The sequence below is a fragment of the Triturus cristatus genome, chromosome 2_2, assembly GCF_964204655.1.
Source record: "Triturus cristatus chromosome 2_2, aTriCri1.1, whole genome shotgun sequence".
In the NCBI taxonomy this organism is placed as follows: Eukaryota; Metazoa; Chordata; class Amphibia; order Caudata; family Salamandridae; genus Triturus; species Triturus cristatus.
Genome location: NC_140582.1, coordinates 59801952 through 59820807, shown reverse-complemented (window position 1 = coordinate 59820807; position 18856 = coordinate 59801952). Strand labels below are relative to the sequence as shown.

Below are 18856 nucleotides of genomic sequence, written 5' to 3'. Positions count from 1 at the left end.
TACTCCTACTACCGACCGCGGCTGCCCAGCAATCAAAACGGCCCCCACCCGTCCAGCCCACCAGGGAAACGCCTGTTGCCTGCTGCGGCCAATCTGGCCCTGAGGCTGGGAATGCGGGGTCAGGCAGCTCCGAGCAGCACCCATCAGAGCCCTGTCTGTGCCAACATGGGGCTTCACCACTGAGCACCCCCCCGCGCACTGCTCCTGAGGTGCCGCCGAGTGGCGGCGGTGCTGCAGCATGCTTGTAGTGCGCTGGATCAGATGAATGCAGAGCACAGCCATTCCGCTCAGAAGCTGCTGCAGCAGCAGCAAGAATCCTGACCCCTCCCCTCTGCGTCAACGTGTCGGCGTAGCGTAGCAAGACTCCTCAAGAACCAACAAACCCTGTTCAGTGCCTGTGTTGGTCTCTTGGGGGCATCTATATATGGAACCTTTTTGCCAGGGATGTAAATGATCGATGTTTGTAATCCCTCTTTACTATCTTTAGACTTAAGTGTCTATATGTGGCCAAAAGTCCACGGTCAATGTGCAGCACGGTATTGCCTATGTAAAGACAATTGTCATTGGAATTAATTAAACGTGTCTTATGTAGGGCAGGACAGACATTAGTACCCAAATCAATTGATGCATTTCCGATTTTCACATATTAAAGTGCTTACACAGGAATGTGTACTGGCCCACTTGCTCTGTATTCTGTATTATAATGCTTACCAGTTTTATTGCCGGTCATAGATGTTTTTCAACTGAAGGTTGACAAGATCATTGTTAATGCATTCATGTATGACGCAAACGCTGTTATCCTAGGCAACATGCCATGAGACCTGCAGTGGCTTGGGATGGAAAATAAACTTGCTGTCAACACTCAAACGTCAAGGGTCCAGGTCTTCTCTCAAAGATGTAAGGATAAATGGTGGTTTTAAGGAACAATCCAAGAGGAATTGATCTTAATATACTTAGATAGGATATTTTCAAGTTCCCATCAAAGTTTGACCCAGCCCAAAACTGGCACAAGTAAAGCGAAAGCTGCACTGTTGGGTATTCTAAGAATTGTTGGGCCTTAACGCTCTGCAGTTTACAAAAGGAATTTCCTCATGAAGAAATGTTCTATTCTTTATGGTCCAGCATCTTAGGCCTGAGATAGGTAAATGAGGGATTTAAAGAAAAAATTTGGAGAGTGTCTTTTTGTCATTAAACTGTACTTCTGACAAAGCCCTGCAGATGGAAGTTGAGTCAGGCAGCTTTGCTCTTGACGCCTCGCTTGACATGAATTGCATTACTTTCTGACTGAGTCCTCTGCGATGTTGATAGCAAGGCGTTGCAAAAAGACGTCCTCGCCATTTCAGTCACAGACTGAGTGAAAGAAAGCCAGCAGGCTCAAATGGCCAAGCACGTCCAAGGGCTGCAACTCAATCACTCGTGCTTCTGCTTTAATCTAAACAATATGCATCTTAAGTTTCTCATCTAATTATGGTGGCGGTCCTGCCCTCAGGGGGAAGCAACCTCTAATGGCATTCCCAAACCTCGAGACACATAATGCGCCTACGTCAGCACTCAACGTAGCTTTTTAGAGCCCATGTTTATCAACTATTGTGCACTTGCTCGGTATTTGAAGTACCTCTCTGGACTTAAGGTACTAACTTTGGGGCATATCAGCAACAACCGGCGATAATTATCGCTAAGCGCACTTAGCGCTTGGATAATTATCGACGGCTAGCGTGGATTTTTATCGCTGAGATAAAGTGCTATTAGCAGCGCTTATCTCAAAAACGATAAAGATCCTAGCGCTAACTGCCAAACGTGAGATTATCGCTGGAAACCCAGCGATAATCCCACGAAGTTTGGCGATAGCTTGCTGATAGGGCCTCACATACTTAGCCATGATATCCACCTTACATAGGATATCATGGCTAAGTCAGTTTCAAAGCAGGCGTAAAGAAAGTGGCGATAACGGAGGTTATCGCTACTTTTCTTGTCGTTATGCTGCTTTGCATGAGGCTTGATAATAGGAGAAATGTCGCTTAGCGACATTGCTCCCGTTTTCCTGGGGAGGAACGCCCACTTGCATCTCATTAGAGATGCAAAGATGGGCGTTAGGAATTCAGGCGCTAAGGCAAGGTTTCACGCGATAGCATGACCTTGCTGATATAGCGATAAAATTATCGCCGCTTTTCGGCCAAAAACGGCCGCAAAGGCGGCGATAATTTTATATTGCCGCCTTGTAGATATGCCCCTATGTGTGAATTCAAGTGTAAAGCGTGGCACCTCTCTTTCTATTCATGGTATATAAATTATACCATCATTGGCCAATGCTTACAATGAACATTTACTTACATTATGATATGATATGATAGGCTATTTGTATTGCACACAGCTATTCCAAGGAGTGCCCAGGCGCAGAACTAGCAGAAAGTCGACGGTAAGGAGTTAGGCGTGCACAAAGAGCCAGGTTTTCAGTATAATAAATATGAAAGGCGGGCTTGCTGCAGGTGGTTGGAGTCTGAATTTAATTAATCAGACTTTGAACACGAGCGAGAACGAGAAGGGCAGAAAAAGCAGAAAGGAGGGAGAGAAAGACAAGAAAACAGTGACAATGGATGAAAGTATGGATCAAAAATAACAGTTTAAGAGTGAGAAAAAGAGACAGATAGTGTAGGAATGGTGTAGGAAAGAGGAATGAATGGGAATCGAGACTAGTGAGCCGTGGTATATGCCAACCACAGCATTGGACAGCACCACCGGTCGACTCTTAAACTTTAGGCCTCACACTTATTTATTTCAAACTGGACAATTATGCAGACATTTGCAGGTCGAACATCTGGAATCCTGGACAGGGTCTCATTCCTTCAAACTTCGATGGTCTATAAGTTGAGTACAAAAAGACTGCTGTAGAATGGCTTCTGTTACTTGCACAGCTACAAAACAGTGGGAGAAATGTGTTAAACAAAAAAACAGCTATTTTCAAAGCCAATAGCTGTGGCAAGCTGTTGCACTGATTACATGATTTAATTTTTATTGCAAGCATATGCTACAAAAGGTTATCTGACAGAATATTGGTGTCAAAACTATCAAGAAACACAAATATCCTCTCAAAAATATGGCTTACAGCAATAAATATTGTGTTCCTATACTTATATTGGAAACAATCAAAATATTCTGCCAAAAATATTGTGGAAGAGAATATCGGCAAGAAACACGTAAGAATATCTTTTTTTCACTAAATATCGACTTTAAGGTATTTTATTTTAAATAGTGTAATAATGAAAAATATTTAGTAGGTAGCCTTAATCTATACATAGCTAGGAAAACTTTATTTATTATTTCTATACAAGCTAAACTTAATTTATACAATTATTACAATCTCTCCATTTATAGTTATACCTTAAATTTATAATTTACACAACACCTTTTAATTACTATGTTTATTTGTTTTTTGTAAACAAACCAAGCTTAAACGACGCAATTTTTTAAATTCTAAACTTATACATATGCCTTTAATTTATAATTTATGCAACACCTTCAAATTATTATCACTCGTGCACCTCCATACACAGTATATTGAACTGGTCAGCCATGCTACACAAACTATAACTCACCACTCTACCATGCATTGTGTTCTCAAAAATTATGTGATTTGCAATGTCATAAATGTTGTTGGATATGCTATTATTTTAGATTATATGAGTGAAATAATATAAAAGAGAGAAGGCGCAAGTTAATAGTCCAATGAGGAAAAAGTACACTTAATATCAGCATCATGAACAAAACCGAAGAGTTATTTACTCTCCCATGCTGAATCTTGAAGTAATTTTCTGATGCCTAATTAAGTTAACCACAATCCGGAGGCATAGTTTATCCCTGGAATAGGGCTTTCCGCACATAACTGGTGAACAACGTAAATAATAATGTTTCCAGAAATTTATCAATTATATTATACGGAAGGGGGTACCACCAGCCATTTCCTTTTGGAAAATTGGCATGTTTTAACGCATTAGTGTAGAATTACGACATTTGTGATGCAGTAATACGTCCCTGCTGAAAAGTACTGGTACTCACCGCTTGGTAGTAATGCGACCCTGCTGAAAAGTACTGGTACTCACCGCCTGGTAGTAATGCGTCCCTGCTGAAAAGTACTGGTACTCACCCACTGGTAGTAATGCGACCCTGCTGAAAAGTACTGGTACTCACCACCTGGTAGTAATGCGTCCCTACTGAAAAGTACTGGTACTCACCCACTGGTAGTAATGCGACCCTGATGAAAAGTACTGGTACTCACCACCTGGTAGTAATGCGTCCCTACTGAAAAGTAGTGGTACCCACCCACTGGTAGTAATGCGTTCCTGCTGAAAAGTACTGGTACTCTCCCACTGGTAGTACTGCGTTCTTCCTGAAAAGGGCCAGTAGTGTTCCAATGAAATACAATTCATGTAGGTACCTAGACCCTGACACTGACTTCCCATTAAATGCAGCGGTTTTATGAAGTAACTCAGACTTCAGATTATAAAAGGTTTTTAAAGTGGGTTGCATCTGTTTCAACATTGTTATCAGAAGTTTGAAAAGGGCAATCGTACTCCTGCTGCACTTCTACGAATAGTTATTCGCCAGCTATGAAACAAGGAAGAACTAATAAAAGCAACTGTGGGAGTTTTCTGATGAAAGAAAGTGCTAAATATTAGGGGCCAGCTTCATCAAAGGCTTGCATGGCGTTGCCTTGCGTCATGCAAGGTGACGCACGCAACGCAAGCCTTCAAGTCAGGTTTGCTATGCCACTCGTGGTGAAGTAAATCTGGAGAAACACAAGGCAGCGAAAGTGGCTGCCTTGCATTCCTGTGCTCCCCATTTGACGCAGAACATTGCAGCAAATTGTCTTCCTGCGTTCCGTTGTGCAAAATGCTGATTGAACTGACACTGGGGGCTTCATTTATGGGGTTTTGGCATAAGGCACCTTGCTGCGCTGCGCTATATCAACATGAAAGGGCAGAAATGCATCGTATTTATCTAATACTGTGCATTTTTGTCCTTTCCCCCAGCGCTGGCACTATTTTGGCAGCCTAGTGCCAACTCAGGCATCCTTGTGAAAGGGTGCCTGAGTTGTCGGCAGGATTACTTTTGCGCAGGAAGGAGCACCTTCCCACAAAGAATCCATCCTAGGAGGCTGTTTCCTTTTTCTATGTGGGCTGCAGAATGCAACACACATGGAAAGAAGAAAAAACAGAGAGAAATAACGTTTTTTCTCTTTGTTACGCGTAAGGTTTTGGCACATCCCCAGGTTTACATGGTTTTGTGAATCTGGGGAAGCATCAAAATCCATGGGTGTTGCATGGGAACACCCACCGCAACGCCCATGGAATGCCTCCCTAGCGCAGAGTAAAGCAACACAGCGATTTACCCTGCCTTGCCGTACACCATATTTGTGAGGCCACTCAAAATCACACAAAGTAGCTTTCAGAGATATGATTTCAAGGTTTGCCCCGCCGGAGCGTCAGTTGACAGGCCCTAAATGACTAGTGTCAGTGCAACTATGTCTGCAAAATCCATAGTTAGCTAAAATATGCCAATATTTTGCCAATAAGGGATTCTTTTCCGTTCATACTGATTGTTTATTTATTTGATCAACTTTCAATACGGCTATGTTATGCTTTAACTGCAAACAAAACCAGCTACCTGACAGGATGCACTCAAAAATGTGTAAAGTGTAAACCAAAAGCAAAGGCGACACAAGGCGGCGTGCATATATCACTCTCACGCTCAGATTTAAGGAACTTTGTACAAAGCGGAATGTCTGGAATTTTTCCCACATTTGTTTCTGAACAAAAGCAAAACTGAGACTGTTGAGGTTTCACTTTGTGTTGAAGAGTTGGGTGTGCATTTGTAGTGAAGTAGTCAAAGAGAAATGTTGGGAGTAATAGTATGACGTAATATGTGGAATTACCAGGGGATTTTCGTAAAGGAAACTCCCTGCACCTTTCCTCGGATGCTTCGCCTCGAGACGTGAGCATGTCGTCATAGAACCTTCGAGACGGAGCCGCAGGTGCTGCTGGGTGATGCTGGGTGATACTGTGGTACAACAGCCCAATCTTCAAAGCAGGCATTGTGCTGGCGAAGAATGGGAAAATCCCCTCGCACTCGATTATAAATTAATTTACCGTGTGTGGCGGTCTCTTTCTTAGTAGTCAGCCAGAGTTCTGTCGAGCACTTTCAGGAAGTGACAGCGTGTTTGGAAAACTGCGTTTTAGACTTTTCAGATACTTTGCTGGAGAAGAAAGGATAACCATGATGGCTAAGACCCTTGCCCTGATCTTTGCCGTCGCACTGTCCACCTGTCTGGTTGTACAAGGTAGGTCACGTCACTGGCTGTATTCGACTTCTCGTTCTCTCCTTCTCTCTTTGTACGCGACTTTTTTTTATTTGCTTCAAAAACAGTATAACAAGCGCGTGAAGACAGTGTGGTTATTTATGACAGGTATTTATGTAGCAAACCCTACCAATAGGGGTATCCCCGAAAGAGCGTAAAATCCCCAGTAAAATAATCAATCCTGCTGGTAAATTCGGCAGGACCCACACAACCGGTCACAGGCAAAGACGGGACCCTCTTCCCCTTGCAGTGGGTGTGGGTGTTCCAAGCAGCCCTGTGCGCTCCCTGCCCCCCACCCACCACCCCCATGGGGGGGCCGGCTGCAGCCCACAAGGACCACAGACTGCCAAGGAAAGGTCAAGAAAAGAGTGCGTGTCCCTGTTCCCTAGGTTCTCCCGTTTAATCCGATTATGAAAAGGAGTCTTCGAATGCACGTAGTTTTACACCCAAGGCGCGACTGCGAAACATTAATTGTCTCAGGAGTTGGGGCTTCGAGTCACATCTGTGAGGCTTCAATAAACGAGAAATGGCAGGGGACTAAACCATTTAATAAACATAGGGTGTTGTCGGAAGGTTGTCGGAAGCAGTGCTCAATCTGAGCCAGTGTTTGCCGTTGGGGGCCACTGGCACTTATTTTTTGTGACCGGCACTAATTTCCCCGCACCAGATAAAGTCAGGGACGTCTTAAAGATTTTGGGGGCCCTGGGCCAAACATATTTTGGGGCCCCCTGTTCAGAACAGCTTTGAATTTATGATCCAATTTGAGCCCCTGTTTCCCACGCAGTTTCCGCTTCCTCAGCTGCATTAGCGATCCAGTTTGCATCATAGGCATTAGACTATATATTCCCCGGTGTAAACGGACGCGTGCAGCTGACAGCGGTAGGATTTACTGTTTAAAGCCCTGCTACTAGGTTTTTAATACCTTTTAAATTGTATATGTGTGGCTAAATTACTCTGTGCTTTTTACCAGTTTCTCCTACCTACACGCACTTGCACTTTACTTGATTCTGCTTGCCTACACCTTCGTAGCTGCTCTGATTCGCATCTTGCTTTTCCTCCAGTCGTGGTCTGCCGCGGCTAATATGCCCATTGTGCGGAGGGCTGGCTACTATCGGGCTCCTCACTTCCGCCCACGCAGTTTCTGCTTTCTCAGCTGTGTTAGCGATCCAGTTTGCATTATAGGCATTAGCCTATATATTCCCATTGCAAACAGATGCGTGCAGCGGGCCTGCCGCTCGCGCGCCAGAGGTTAGCCTGTCTGCGCCCATCAGTGTCCTGGAGGCGTCCGGTGCCGGCCATGCTGCCCAGTTCCCCTCCGGTGAGTTACTTCCACTATATTACAATAGGGCAAAACTGCTTAGCCTTAGGCGGCCTCCATTATGTCAGTGTAAAGCGGCTGATCAGTGCTTGGAGGTAGACTTTCGATGCAATAAATGCAACTGGTCTCTCCTCCAGCCCAGGAAACTGGCACCTGAGATCCTCCCACGCAAAAATAAACAATAAGAAAACAGAGGACTTAAAGGCCACCCTTTTAAATCGTTGCTCTATGCAAAAGCATGAACCACACATTTATGACCTACTTTTACGAACAGCCTGAACTTTTATTTCTCACTGAGACCTGGCTGTCTGAAGCCTCCAACCCTACGATCACTTCGGCCATCCCTATGGGTTATAAAATCCTTAGGAGGGACCAACCGAGTGGTAAGGGGGGCGGTGTAGCCAAAATTTACAATAAAAAACTAGACTGCTCTCCCATTCGGATGGAAAAAATCGAGGGCTCAGAGTCCTTAGGCTTCCGCTGTACCTTATCCCCCCATCATAGCATAGCTGTTTTTTTGATGTACAGACCTCTCAGTACAATTGGAAATGTTATTAGTACGCTTACTGCAGCCACCACCTCCCTGGCCTTAAAATACAACAACTGCCTTATTCTGGGAGATTTCAATATACATATGGACAATGGAAAAGACTCTCAAACTATTTCCTTGTTGGAGAAGCTGCAGGCCTGCAACATGTTTCCATCTATTTCTTCCGCCACTCATGAGAAGGGCTATACCCTAGACCAAATCTTTCACAACTTTGACATATCAGTAAGCCTACCTCTTCCCATTACCTGGTCTGACCACCTCCTATTAAAATTCGTCATTCCCAGCTCTGCCACAGCCCCTCGGGCTAACTCGGGGCAGAGGGTCCCTAATTACAGGAGGTTCCATAAAATATCCATCCCGATGTTATCAGACGCCCTCGGTCATTCCTCACTGGAGCTGTCTGGCTGCCCCGACTCGGACGCCCTCAATAGATTCATAGATCCGATCCAACATTGGTGCAGCGGTACCGGTTGTTTCCCGCTCCTCAAAGAGGTCGGCCGCACCAGCTCCATGGTTTAACGATTCCTTCAGATCTAGCAAAAGTAATCGTAGAAAAATGGAATGGAAATGGCGGAAATCCTATCTACCTGAGGACAGGAAGGTGTAAAAGACACCTTAAAAGCTCATTACATTCTCGTGAAGGCAACCAAGAAAAACTTCTTTCAAAAGATAGAAAATGCCGAAAATAAGAGTAAGGAAATCTTTAGCATAATTGAATCCTTTACCGCCCCGAAAGCCGGCACAAAGTAAGGGCCATGCACGGAAGAGTGGCCTAAGCAAATAGCTCAATTCTTCCACAAAAAGATCTCCGTGATCCAACAAGCCTTCACTAACATCTCAGAGGAAGAACTGACCTTCTACCTTAGGGGCATACCAGCAAGAGCCGGCAATAATTATCGCTAAGCGCACTTAGCGCTAGGGTAATTATCGCCGGCTATTGCTGCTTTCTATCACGGAGATAGCGTGCTATCAGCAACGCTTATCTCCAAAGCGATAGATAATGCAAGCGTTAGCTTGAAAACAGTGTGATTATCACTGGAAATCCAGCGATAATCGCACTGTGACCGGCGATACCTTGCTAATAGGGCAGGGTGGTCTCAGCCATGTAATCCACCTCCCATTGGATTACATGGCTAAATCAGAACTAAAGCAGGCGTAAGGAAAGTAGCGATAACCATGGTTAGCGCTACTTTTCTTATCGCTATGCTTGTTAGCAATTCCCTTGATAATTGGAGAAATGTCGGTTAGCAACATTTCTCCAGTTATTTCGGGAAAGAACGCCCACTTTGCATCTCATTAGAGATGCAAAGCTGGGCGTTCAGTAAACAGGCGCTAAGGCAAGGATTCACGCGATAGCGTGATCTTGCTGATATAGCAATAAAATTATCGCCGCTTTTCGTCCGAAAACAGCCGCAAAAGTGATGATAATTTTTTATCGCCGCATTTTAGATATGCCCCGCAGTTCTTATAGCAAATTTCACCTCTTGGATCCTCCATTTTGATTAGATTTCCCTGAGTTTCAGCTTGAAGAGTCACTGACCCTTCTCCAAAGCATTAAGTCTGGCTCTCCTACCAACCCATGTCCAGAGAATATCCTGAACCTATTAGGTCCCACCATAAACCCTACGGTAAACCAGCTCTTTAATGCTTCCCTCTCCTTAGGCAACATGCCAAAATTATGGAAGATTGCTAAGATTCTTCCACTGATTAAAAAGGCTACTGCCATACCGACGGGCCCTGCCAACTACAGGCCAATATCCCTTCTTCCGGCCCTCTCAGAAGTATTAGAGAAGCATGTAAACAAGGCCTCCAAAAACACATTGAAGATGGGAAGCTCCTTCATGAGTTCCAATCCACTTTTAGGGCTAATTACAGTACGGAGTCCGCTCTGCTGGAAGTGACTGAATTTCTCAAGGGTAAGCTGGACCAGGGAGGCAAGGCTGTTCTGATACTGCTCAATCTGTCGGCTGCCATCGATACGGTCCCACATGAGAGGCTCCTGGAGGGACTTGCTAACATCGGCCTGAGAGGGAGCGCCTTAACATGGATATCATCTTTCTTGGCAAAAAGATCTCAGGACATCTGGCTCCCCCCTTTCTCATCCCCGGTTTTGGCCATGAATGTAGGTGTCCCTCAAGGCTCCATTCTCAGTCCTACCCTTTTTAATATCTATCTATTCCTCCGTGCATTTCTGGTAGAGGAAGAGGGTGCCAAAATAGTTTCCTATGCTGATGACACTCAGCTGATTTTTACATGTGAGAAAGGAACCGACTGTGACTGGGCAATGATTAGGTCTTGCCTTACAAAGGTTTTTAACTGGCTTAAGATCAATCAGCTGAAGTGCAATCCTGACAAAACTGAAGTGGTTTTCTTTGGAAATCCAGAAACGCCTGACTGGAGCTCTTGGTGGCCAAAAGATCTGCCGCCCCCGCCCGCGGAAAAGGAGAAAGTCAAAAACTTAGGAATTGTTATAGACAAGACACTCTCCATGCACTTTCAAATCCAAAATCTAACTGGCACTTCCTTTGGCATACTCCAGATGCTAAAAACTTTCATGACACTGTTACCTCTTGAGAGCAGAAAGATCTTGGTGCAGGCTCTGGTGACATCAAAGCTTGACTATGTCAACAGCTTGAACCTCGGTCTTCCCAAATCCCTTATCCAGTGCCTACAAGTGGTACAAAAAGTAGCGGCAAGAGCAATCCTGAGACCCAAACCCAGATCTAGTATGACCCACTATTCTTAAGTCTATACACTGGCTCCGCATAAAAGAACTAATCAGCTTCAAAGCGATGACCATCTTCTTTAAAGCTTTCCACGGCTTAGGAGAGGCTACCTAAATACGCACGGTAATCGCTACACATCTAGACCCCTAAGATCTTCCAATGCCAACCTGGCCATTGTGCCTAAAATATGCCGTGCTCGCACTGGAGGCAGGTCCATCTGGCGCAAAATTGTGGAATAGACTCCCTGAGACTAACCACAGACCTACTCTCTTTCAGGAAGAACTTGAAAACCTGGCTTTTTAAAAACTGATGGGTCTTTTACGCATGTTTTCCTCCTCCTGTCACAGGCCACGACATTCTAGTCTGAGTAGCTGCACACTTTATTATATACACTATTTCATTTCATTTAATTAGGTCCCTGACAGTGCAAAGGAACACTCGTCCAAATTCTAGGGGCCTTATTTATGAGGCCTTGCTTTACTTTCATGCCACCAGTGCGTCATTTTTTGTGACGCACCGGCAGCATAAAAAAATTGCGATGTTGCGCCCTATTTAAAAGTGACGCATCTAATCAGATGCGTCACTTTGTAAACCCCTGCACCATATACCTGCACCAGGTATAATGTATGCAGGGTGGGGGTTCCCCCGCAAAAAGCCTTGTAGAAGTGGCGCATTGAAATCTATGAGAACTCAGTTTGCCACTTCTAGGACGTCATTGCGTCAATATCTTACACCTGCCTCACGGCAGGCGTAAGACTGATGCAGGCCCTTTCACATGGGGCTTGTCCCATGTGAAAGGACACATTGCTGGAGTTGCGTCTATTTTCAGACACACCCCAGCAATGCATCACTTTTGCGCCCACAAATATGTCAGAAATACTGACGTATCTGTAATTCCTTGCGACATGATGCATCATACAGTAAATATGACGTATCCATCATGTCGCAAGGAGGGCGCACTAAGAAGTGATGCATCCCTGTTTTCATACAGAGATGCAACACTTCTCATACATTAGGCCCTAAATGTGTTTACAACTAATATTCAGGGATAGTTGTGTGTGTTTTCAATATTGTAACACAGCAGCAGCTCACCATTATCACTGCAAATAATCTCTGTGATGCCCTCCCATTTCTTATGTTAGGCCTTGTTTGATCTAAAAGAAACTTTTTTATGTATATTGCATGAAACATAAACACAACATTTCTCTGCAAAATGGATGAACTAGACTCTCACACATCAGGTACATCAAAAATAAATTTAAGGAAAACAGTATTTAAAACAATCTGTTTAAGAAATATTCAAGGTCATTAGGGCAAAACTCTGGAGAATGGAGCTGACTCTGTCAGGGGCCCCCCTGAAAGGACGGGGCCCTGGGCCAGAGCCCACTTTGCCCATGCATTAAAACGTCTCTGGATAAAGTACAAGAGTAGGAAAAGCGCACAGGTTGGAAAGACGGAAGATGGGAAAACCGTCACAAAGAGAGGATGTGGTCTCACGGCTAGACTGCAGGGCCGGCTTTAGCGCTGGTGGCGCCCGGTGCAACATTCATTTTTGGCGCCCCCACACCCAGTGATCGCCTCCTCGAATTCTCCCACTTCCACCGGGCCAAAGCGCCCCTCATCTCCCCAATCATAAATTATTGCTAAACACATAGCCCGCCCTGAGGTCAGCGCCCAGTGCGGCTGCACCAGCCGCACTGCCCTAAACCCGGCCCTGCTAGACTGCTACTGAGAAACCAATGTTCGAGCCTCGGGGTCAACTGCACATCCTGTAATTCTGGGCACATCACTTAATCTCCCTGTGCCTACCCCCACAAAAACATGAACTTTTCCTTGTGTAATGTAACTGGTGCTCACGTAAAGCGCTCCAATACCTTCGGGTCGAGTTCGCGCTATATAAATCTGCAAAAAAAACAAAAAACGAAGAAAGGAAACAGAAACCTGCACGAGTGACAAATAGGTGTGTAGGGAGTGTCTGGCAGTGGATTCAAGATCCACATCCTTGGTATCCGGCACGCCCGCCCGCTGGCTTCTGGGAAGCGCCATGGCACTCTATCTTTCACGGATTAAATACCGTTGGCAGGACCCCTGGGGACAGCAACAACAGTCAAACTGAGGGCCGTTATGGTTTATTGGTGCACTATAACGAACCGGAAGCTAAGCAGCCGCGGTCGGTAGTAGGAGTAACTGCAGGGCGGTGCACGCAACGAAATTCGTTTTATTAATTTATATGTTAATTTACCTGTAAACTTCCGTAATCCATAGTTTACTACCCCCCACTCTGCCCCTCCCCCTCCCCACGTCACCGCCCTGCAGTTACTCCTACTACCGACCGCGGCTGAAGCTAAGGAAACCACTACAAGTGCACAGCTATCTCCGACGACCCTCAATGAATAAAGGGGCATATTAGCAAGGGCTGGCGATATAATTATCGTCGCTTTAGCGTCCGTTTTTGGGCGAAAAGCGGCGATAATTATATCGCAATATCATCAATGACACGCTAGCGCGTTTCCTTGATGTAGAGCTCGTTTTTTCCCAGCCTCGTCTCACATCGCTAACAGTGACGGCCCGTGTAGGGCGTTTTACCGGGGCGCCAAATGTGATGCAGCGCGCGCAACAAAATTTGTTTTATTAATTTTTTACGTAACTTACCTGAAATCGTCCGTTTGCCGCATTTTGCAACCCCCCACCCTGCCCCTCCTCTGCGCCACGTCACCGCCCCGGTAAAACGCCCTACACAGGCCGTCACTGATCGCTAATGGGATGCAAAGAAGGCGTGGCTGTGAAAACAACACGTTAATAACGTGAAGGCAGCTTCGCGATATTAACAAGGAGGTGTAGCGATAAAATCGCGCTACCTCAGCCTCAACTCAGGAATTTAACGTCTGTTAAATTCCTGACTAAGGCATACTTTTAATGGGAGATGGATTATGCTGATAGGACCACAGGGTCGTATCAGCAATGTTATCGCTAACCAGGGATGTTCCATTGAAGACACCGCTATCGCTGAAATATTATCGCCATAGCGCTATGCGTTGTAAATATAGCGTTATCATGGTGATAATATTCAGCGATAGCCGGCGGTAATATTTCTATCGCTATGTATGGCCTGCGATGATTATCGCTGGCCGTTGATAATATGCCCCAAAGGGGCATATTAACAAGGAACAGGGAAAATTAACGCTAAGGGCGCTCAGCGTTACTTTTTTTAACACCTGCTATCGCTGGATAATATCGCCTGGTTATCGCGTTATTAACAACGCTAACCGCCTAGGCGAATAAAAAATCCAGCGATAGCGGCATTTTGGGAGGTTATCGCTGGTAATGCAGCGATAAAACTACAAGGATAGGGATATCCTTGTTGATAGCCCATGGTGGACTTAGCCATGTAATCCACCTCCCATTGGATTACATGGCTAAGTTTGAAAATTAGCAGACGTAAAAAAGCAGCGTTAACCGTGGTTAGCATTGCTTTTTTTGTCTCTAACAGGGTTAGCGTGAAGCTTGATAATAGGAGAGATGTCACTTAGCAACATTTCTCCTATTATTTTGCTCTGGAACGTCCATTTTGCATCTCATTAGAGATGCAAAGGGAAGCGTAGTGGAAAAGGGTGTTAACATGCGCTTTTGCATGTTAGCACCCTGTTGTTGATAGGGCGATATTTTTATCTCTGCTTCTTTGGCTTTTAAAGCCAAAAAAGCGAATAAAGCCCTTGTTAATATGCCCCATAGTTCGCTGGTGCTGTGTGGAGCAGTTAGAGCGCCTAGATATGCATTCTTGAAAAAGAGGGGCGGTAGAGGGTGACGTTTAAAGCCAAAAAAGCGGATAAAGCCCTTGTTAATATGCCCCATAGTTCGCTGGTGCTGTGTGGAGCAGTTAGAGCGCCTAGATATGCATTCTTGAAAAAGAGGGGCGGTAGAGGGTGACGTTTAAAGCCAAAAAAGCGGAAAAAGCCCTTGTTAATATGCCCCATAGTTCGCTGGTGCTGTGTGGAGCAGTTAGAGCGCCTAGATATGCATTCTTGAAAACGAGGGGCGGTAGAGTGTGACGTTTAAAGCCAAAAAAGCGGATAAAGACCTTGTTAATATGCCCCATAGTTCGCTGGTGCTGTGTGGAGCAGTTAGAGCGCCTAGATATGCATTCTTGAAAAAGAGGGGCGGTAGAGGGTGACGTTTAAAGCCAAAAAAGCGGATAAAGCCCTTGTTAATATGCCCCATAGTTCGCTGGTGCCGTGTGGAGCAGTTAGAGCGCCTAGATATGCATTCTTGAAAAAGAGGGGCGGTAGAGGGTGACGTTTAAAGCCAAAAAAGCGGATAAAGCCCTTGTTAATATGCCCCATAGTTCGCTGGTGCCGTGTGGAGCAGTTAGAGCGCCTAGATATGCCTTCTTGAAAAAGAGGGGCGGTAGAGGGTGACGTTTAAAGCCAAAAAAGCGGATAACGCCCTTGTTAATATGCCCCATAGTTCGCTGGTGCCGTGTGGAGCAGTTAGAGCGCCTAGATATGCATTCTTGAAAAAGAGGGGCGGTAGAGGGTGACGTTTAAAGCCAAAAAAGCGGATAAAGCCCTTGTTAATATGCCCCATAGTTCGCTGGTGCCGTGTGGAGCAGTTAGAGCGCCTAGATATGCATTCTTGAAAAAGAGGGGCGGTAGAGGGTGACGTTTTGAGGCGACAGTGTAGTTTAGGTGTTGAAGCGTTTCCTCCTTTGCGTTTTTTCCGGGATTGGCAGATGGTCGAAGATCTCCAATTAATAATTTTAGGGGTAACATTGTCAGAAAGAGGCACTGTGTAATTAATTTTTGTGCTGTATGGACAATTAACCGGCAGCGCACCTGTTTCATGCGTGTGGGTATAGCTGCAAGTGGAGCGAAGTGTGAATCATCTGAAGGTAAAAATAAAATATGTCTCCTACGCCCAGTAGCCACCCGTCGCCGCCCTGCTGGGGTTCAGGACAGTGGTGGCAACTGATTGATCAATGGTAGTTTACCTTCGTAAGTTACACATTTAATGGCACTTTAATGGCTCGTGGAAGATGGTGGAAGGAAGGGCACTGTCATGTCTTGTGTGCCAACCGTACGTTATCAATTACCACCATTGCACAATGAATGACAATGAAGAAATAATGTACACTATTCTTTCTAGTGGCGTAAAAAACACGTTAGCCCCCCCCCCCCTGTCATATCCAGAGTTCACTAGCGGGCCGCCTAATAATTGGCCTCCCAACATGCACACTGCTCAGACTTCTCAGAAGAGCTGCACCTGCCACCTGAAGGGGGTCGGAATATTCCAACTTTAACTGTCGATAGCGGAGCTGTCTCTAAAGTCCCACTGACCTCACAAGAGATTTCTGTAGAAGAGAGTGTTACGCACAGAGCATAACAGTCTCGGTTTTCAAACAGCAGCGCTGTCTCGCACTGATAGGCACGGACTTTAGCAGTTCTGTACCCAGGTAACTCAGAACCTCCATCGCCTGGCTTTGGTGTGACAGAAGCAGCGTGGCCCACATTTACTACGGCTTTGCTGTTTTGCGCTGTGACACAAAGCGAGGTGTAGTATTCAAATTCTAGCACGCAGGATGTTGTGTGCTGGGAAGGTGCCCTTTCTGAGTAAATAAAAAAGAGCTTTGTGCTACTCGCCGAAAAAGCGCTTCGACGCCTCGGCAGGGGTAGTAAGCGCTTTATAAATGCAATTACAAGACAATGTGTACTGCTTTGCATTACTTTCGTTACTTAGCAAACGCCTACAGGTTACAGGTTTTGAGGCAAAACTTCACCTGCTCAGATGCCAGACTTGTCTTTGCATACAAAACATACCACCACCTTGAAGCAGGCGTTAAGAAGGAGTAATATCTCAGAAACACCCAAGCATTGTATGTGGGCTGAAGTGCACAGCACACACCCAACGCTCCGATGTCCCTCGACTACGCCGGGGCTCTTTACATTCTCTAAATAAATAAAGTAATATATCAGCAATAAAGAACAGCAATGATGGGAATGGATAACAAGAGCTGCAGCAATGGGGGGGGGGGGGGGGGGGGAGGGGGGGGCTGACTACTAACGAGAAGCAACTCGGCAAAGGGAACGTCTTCGGTCAGTTTTTTATTCTGTGGACCGGGGTCTCTGTTTAAAGGGAAAGAAGAAATGTTTTAAACCTTTGTGCTTTGTTTTTTTTAATTCCAAGGATGATGAATGAATCCTGGAGGATCGGAAGAACCATAAATATTGTCAAATATTTAATCGATTATAGAATTAAAAATGAGTCTGGCTGTTTCAACATATTGTGGATACGCTTCTTATTTCTTTTTTTAAAATAGAAAAATATAAATGATAATAAATAAACCAGAGACAATTCAATGGTTCCTTCACTTTGCTTTGTAGAATATATAGGGTAAGATTAAATGATCCACAAACTTAAGGCTATGTTATTCATAGATAAAAACAATAAAAACTACCCATTACCTTAAATACATAGTAGATTTGATCACTTTCATGCGTGCTCCTCCATTTCTCCCCCATGCTCGCCCACATCCACCTATTAATGCGTTATTTCCAAAAGTAATGCAGTGGACCCAGATCTGAGTGCGGCGAGGCACATGCTGGCGTGGATGCAGCCGAGGGGGTCAATCTGGTGTCATGATGGAGCGGCCTTTCTGCCTTGTGGCCCAGTCTGGCTCCAGACCACAGATGCAGTTCTTCATAGTGTGCCCTTGCAATACGAGTGCCAGTTTGAGACTCTAATGGTTGTCGCGCATCTTGCAAAGTCGCACAGTTTTCCGTGACTTGTTGCCAGCTCTCTCCCTGCCACAGAGCTGGATTATGGCTATTGACACAGGGACGTTTTAAGGATTTTGGGGGCCCTGGGCCAAATGTATTTGGGAGGGTCCTGTTCGGAACAGCTTTGATTTTATGAACCCATTTCAGTTCTTTCATGCCCTCTTTGACCAAATTCTAAATGTGTGTCCATCTGATATTCAGGGTAGTGATGTGTGTTTTCAGTCTTGTAACACAGCAGCACTCACTAACATTGCTGCAAATAATCTCTGTCACACCCTCCCATTTCTCGTATGTGAGGTTCTGTACTGATCTAAAAAAAAATTTTTTATGGATTTTGCATGTCATAAACACATTTTTTCTGCAATATGTCTGTAATAGTCTTTCCAAATATTAAAAATAAATGATATAAAAACGCTATTTACAACAATCTGTTTAAAAATGATCTGAGGTCATCAGGGTAACACTCTCTGCAGAACAGAGGTGGCTCTATCAGGGGCCCCCCGAAAGGATGGGGCCCTGGGCCAGAGCCCACTTTGCCCATGGTTTAAAACGTTGACAGGCTAGCCTGTCTCTTTCATGGAACTGTGGGGTTAGTTGGAGGGAACACTGGGCTATGGTTTTGACAAGGAGGCGATTGTTTGCCGCCATTAAGGGTAGGGCTGATAATAATACATTATGATAAAGATAAGATGGAGATCATAGAAAGACAGAAGGAAATCTTGCGCCTATAATGCTCCGTCCATCACCACCCCTTTTTGTACCGCTTTGTTCGCCATAAGTTGGCAGGGTATGCTCAGACGTGAGTCCCTTGCTCACTTTGCCACTGGATTCAAGCAAGCCTGGCTGAAGACGGCTGAACTGCCAGAAACCGGTCCTAGGAAGCTTGTTTCCGGTCCAGGGAAGGCATGGCTTGGCAGTTCGGGCTGGACTGTTCCCATGAGGCACAGGGTCAGACTGATTTGCATATGGCCATGTCTGAACTGGGGTGGCAGAGTGGGCTAAAGAACGGTGATGGATCAAACCCAGATCTGTGGACTGGGTGTGAGTGTTTGATTGGTTCTGATGCTCCGTCCATCACCACCCCCTTTTGTACCGCGTTGTTCGCCATAAGTTGGCAGGGTATGCTCAGACGTGAGT

At 45.3% G+C, this 18856-nt stretch overlaps 2 protein-coding genes across 12 annotated transcripts in view; one reads left to right on the top strand and one right to left on the bottom strand.

Annotated features, from left to right (window-relative positions):
* The window catches only part of LOC146861836 (endogenous retrovirus group PABLB member 1 Env polyprotein-like), a 406860-nt gene that overhangs the window by 296448 nt on the left and 91556 nt on the right, over nucleotides 1-18856 (bottom strand). Inside the window, exon 4 of one of the 11 annotated variants that reach the window (XR_014978056.1) lies at nucleotides 2769-2912. The exons of the other annotated variants lie outside the window; for them this stretch is intronic. The gene's annotated coding sequence lies outside the window, so the exon portion shown is untranslated. Of the gene's footprint in view, nucleotides 1-2768; nucleotides 2913-18856 lie in introns of those variants that run through there. 11 annotated transcript variants of the gene reach the window in all.
* The window catches only part of LOC146861837 (C-X-C motif chemokine 11-1-like), a 64639-nt gene continuing 51863 nt past the window's right edge, over nucleotides 6081-18856 (top strand). The window contains exon 1 of the mRNA XM_085640988.1: nucleotides 6081-6334. Within this exon, the coding sequence (XP_085497114.1) occupies nucleotides 6271-6334 (64 nt within the window). The 5' untranslated portion in view covers nucleotides 6081-6270. The remainder of the gene's footprint in view (nucleotides 6335-18856) is intronic.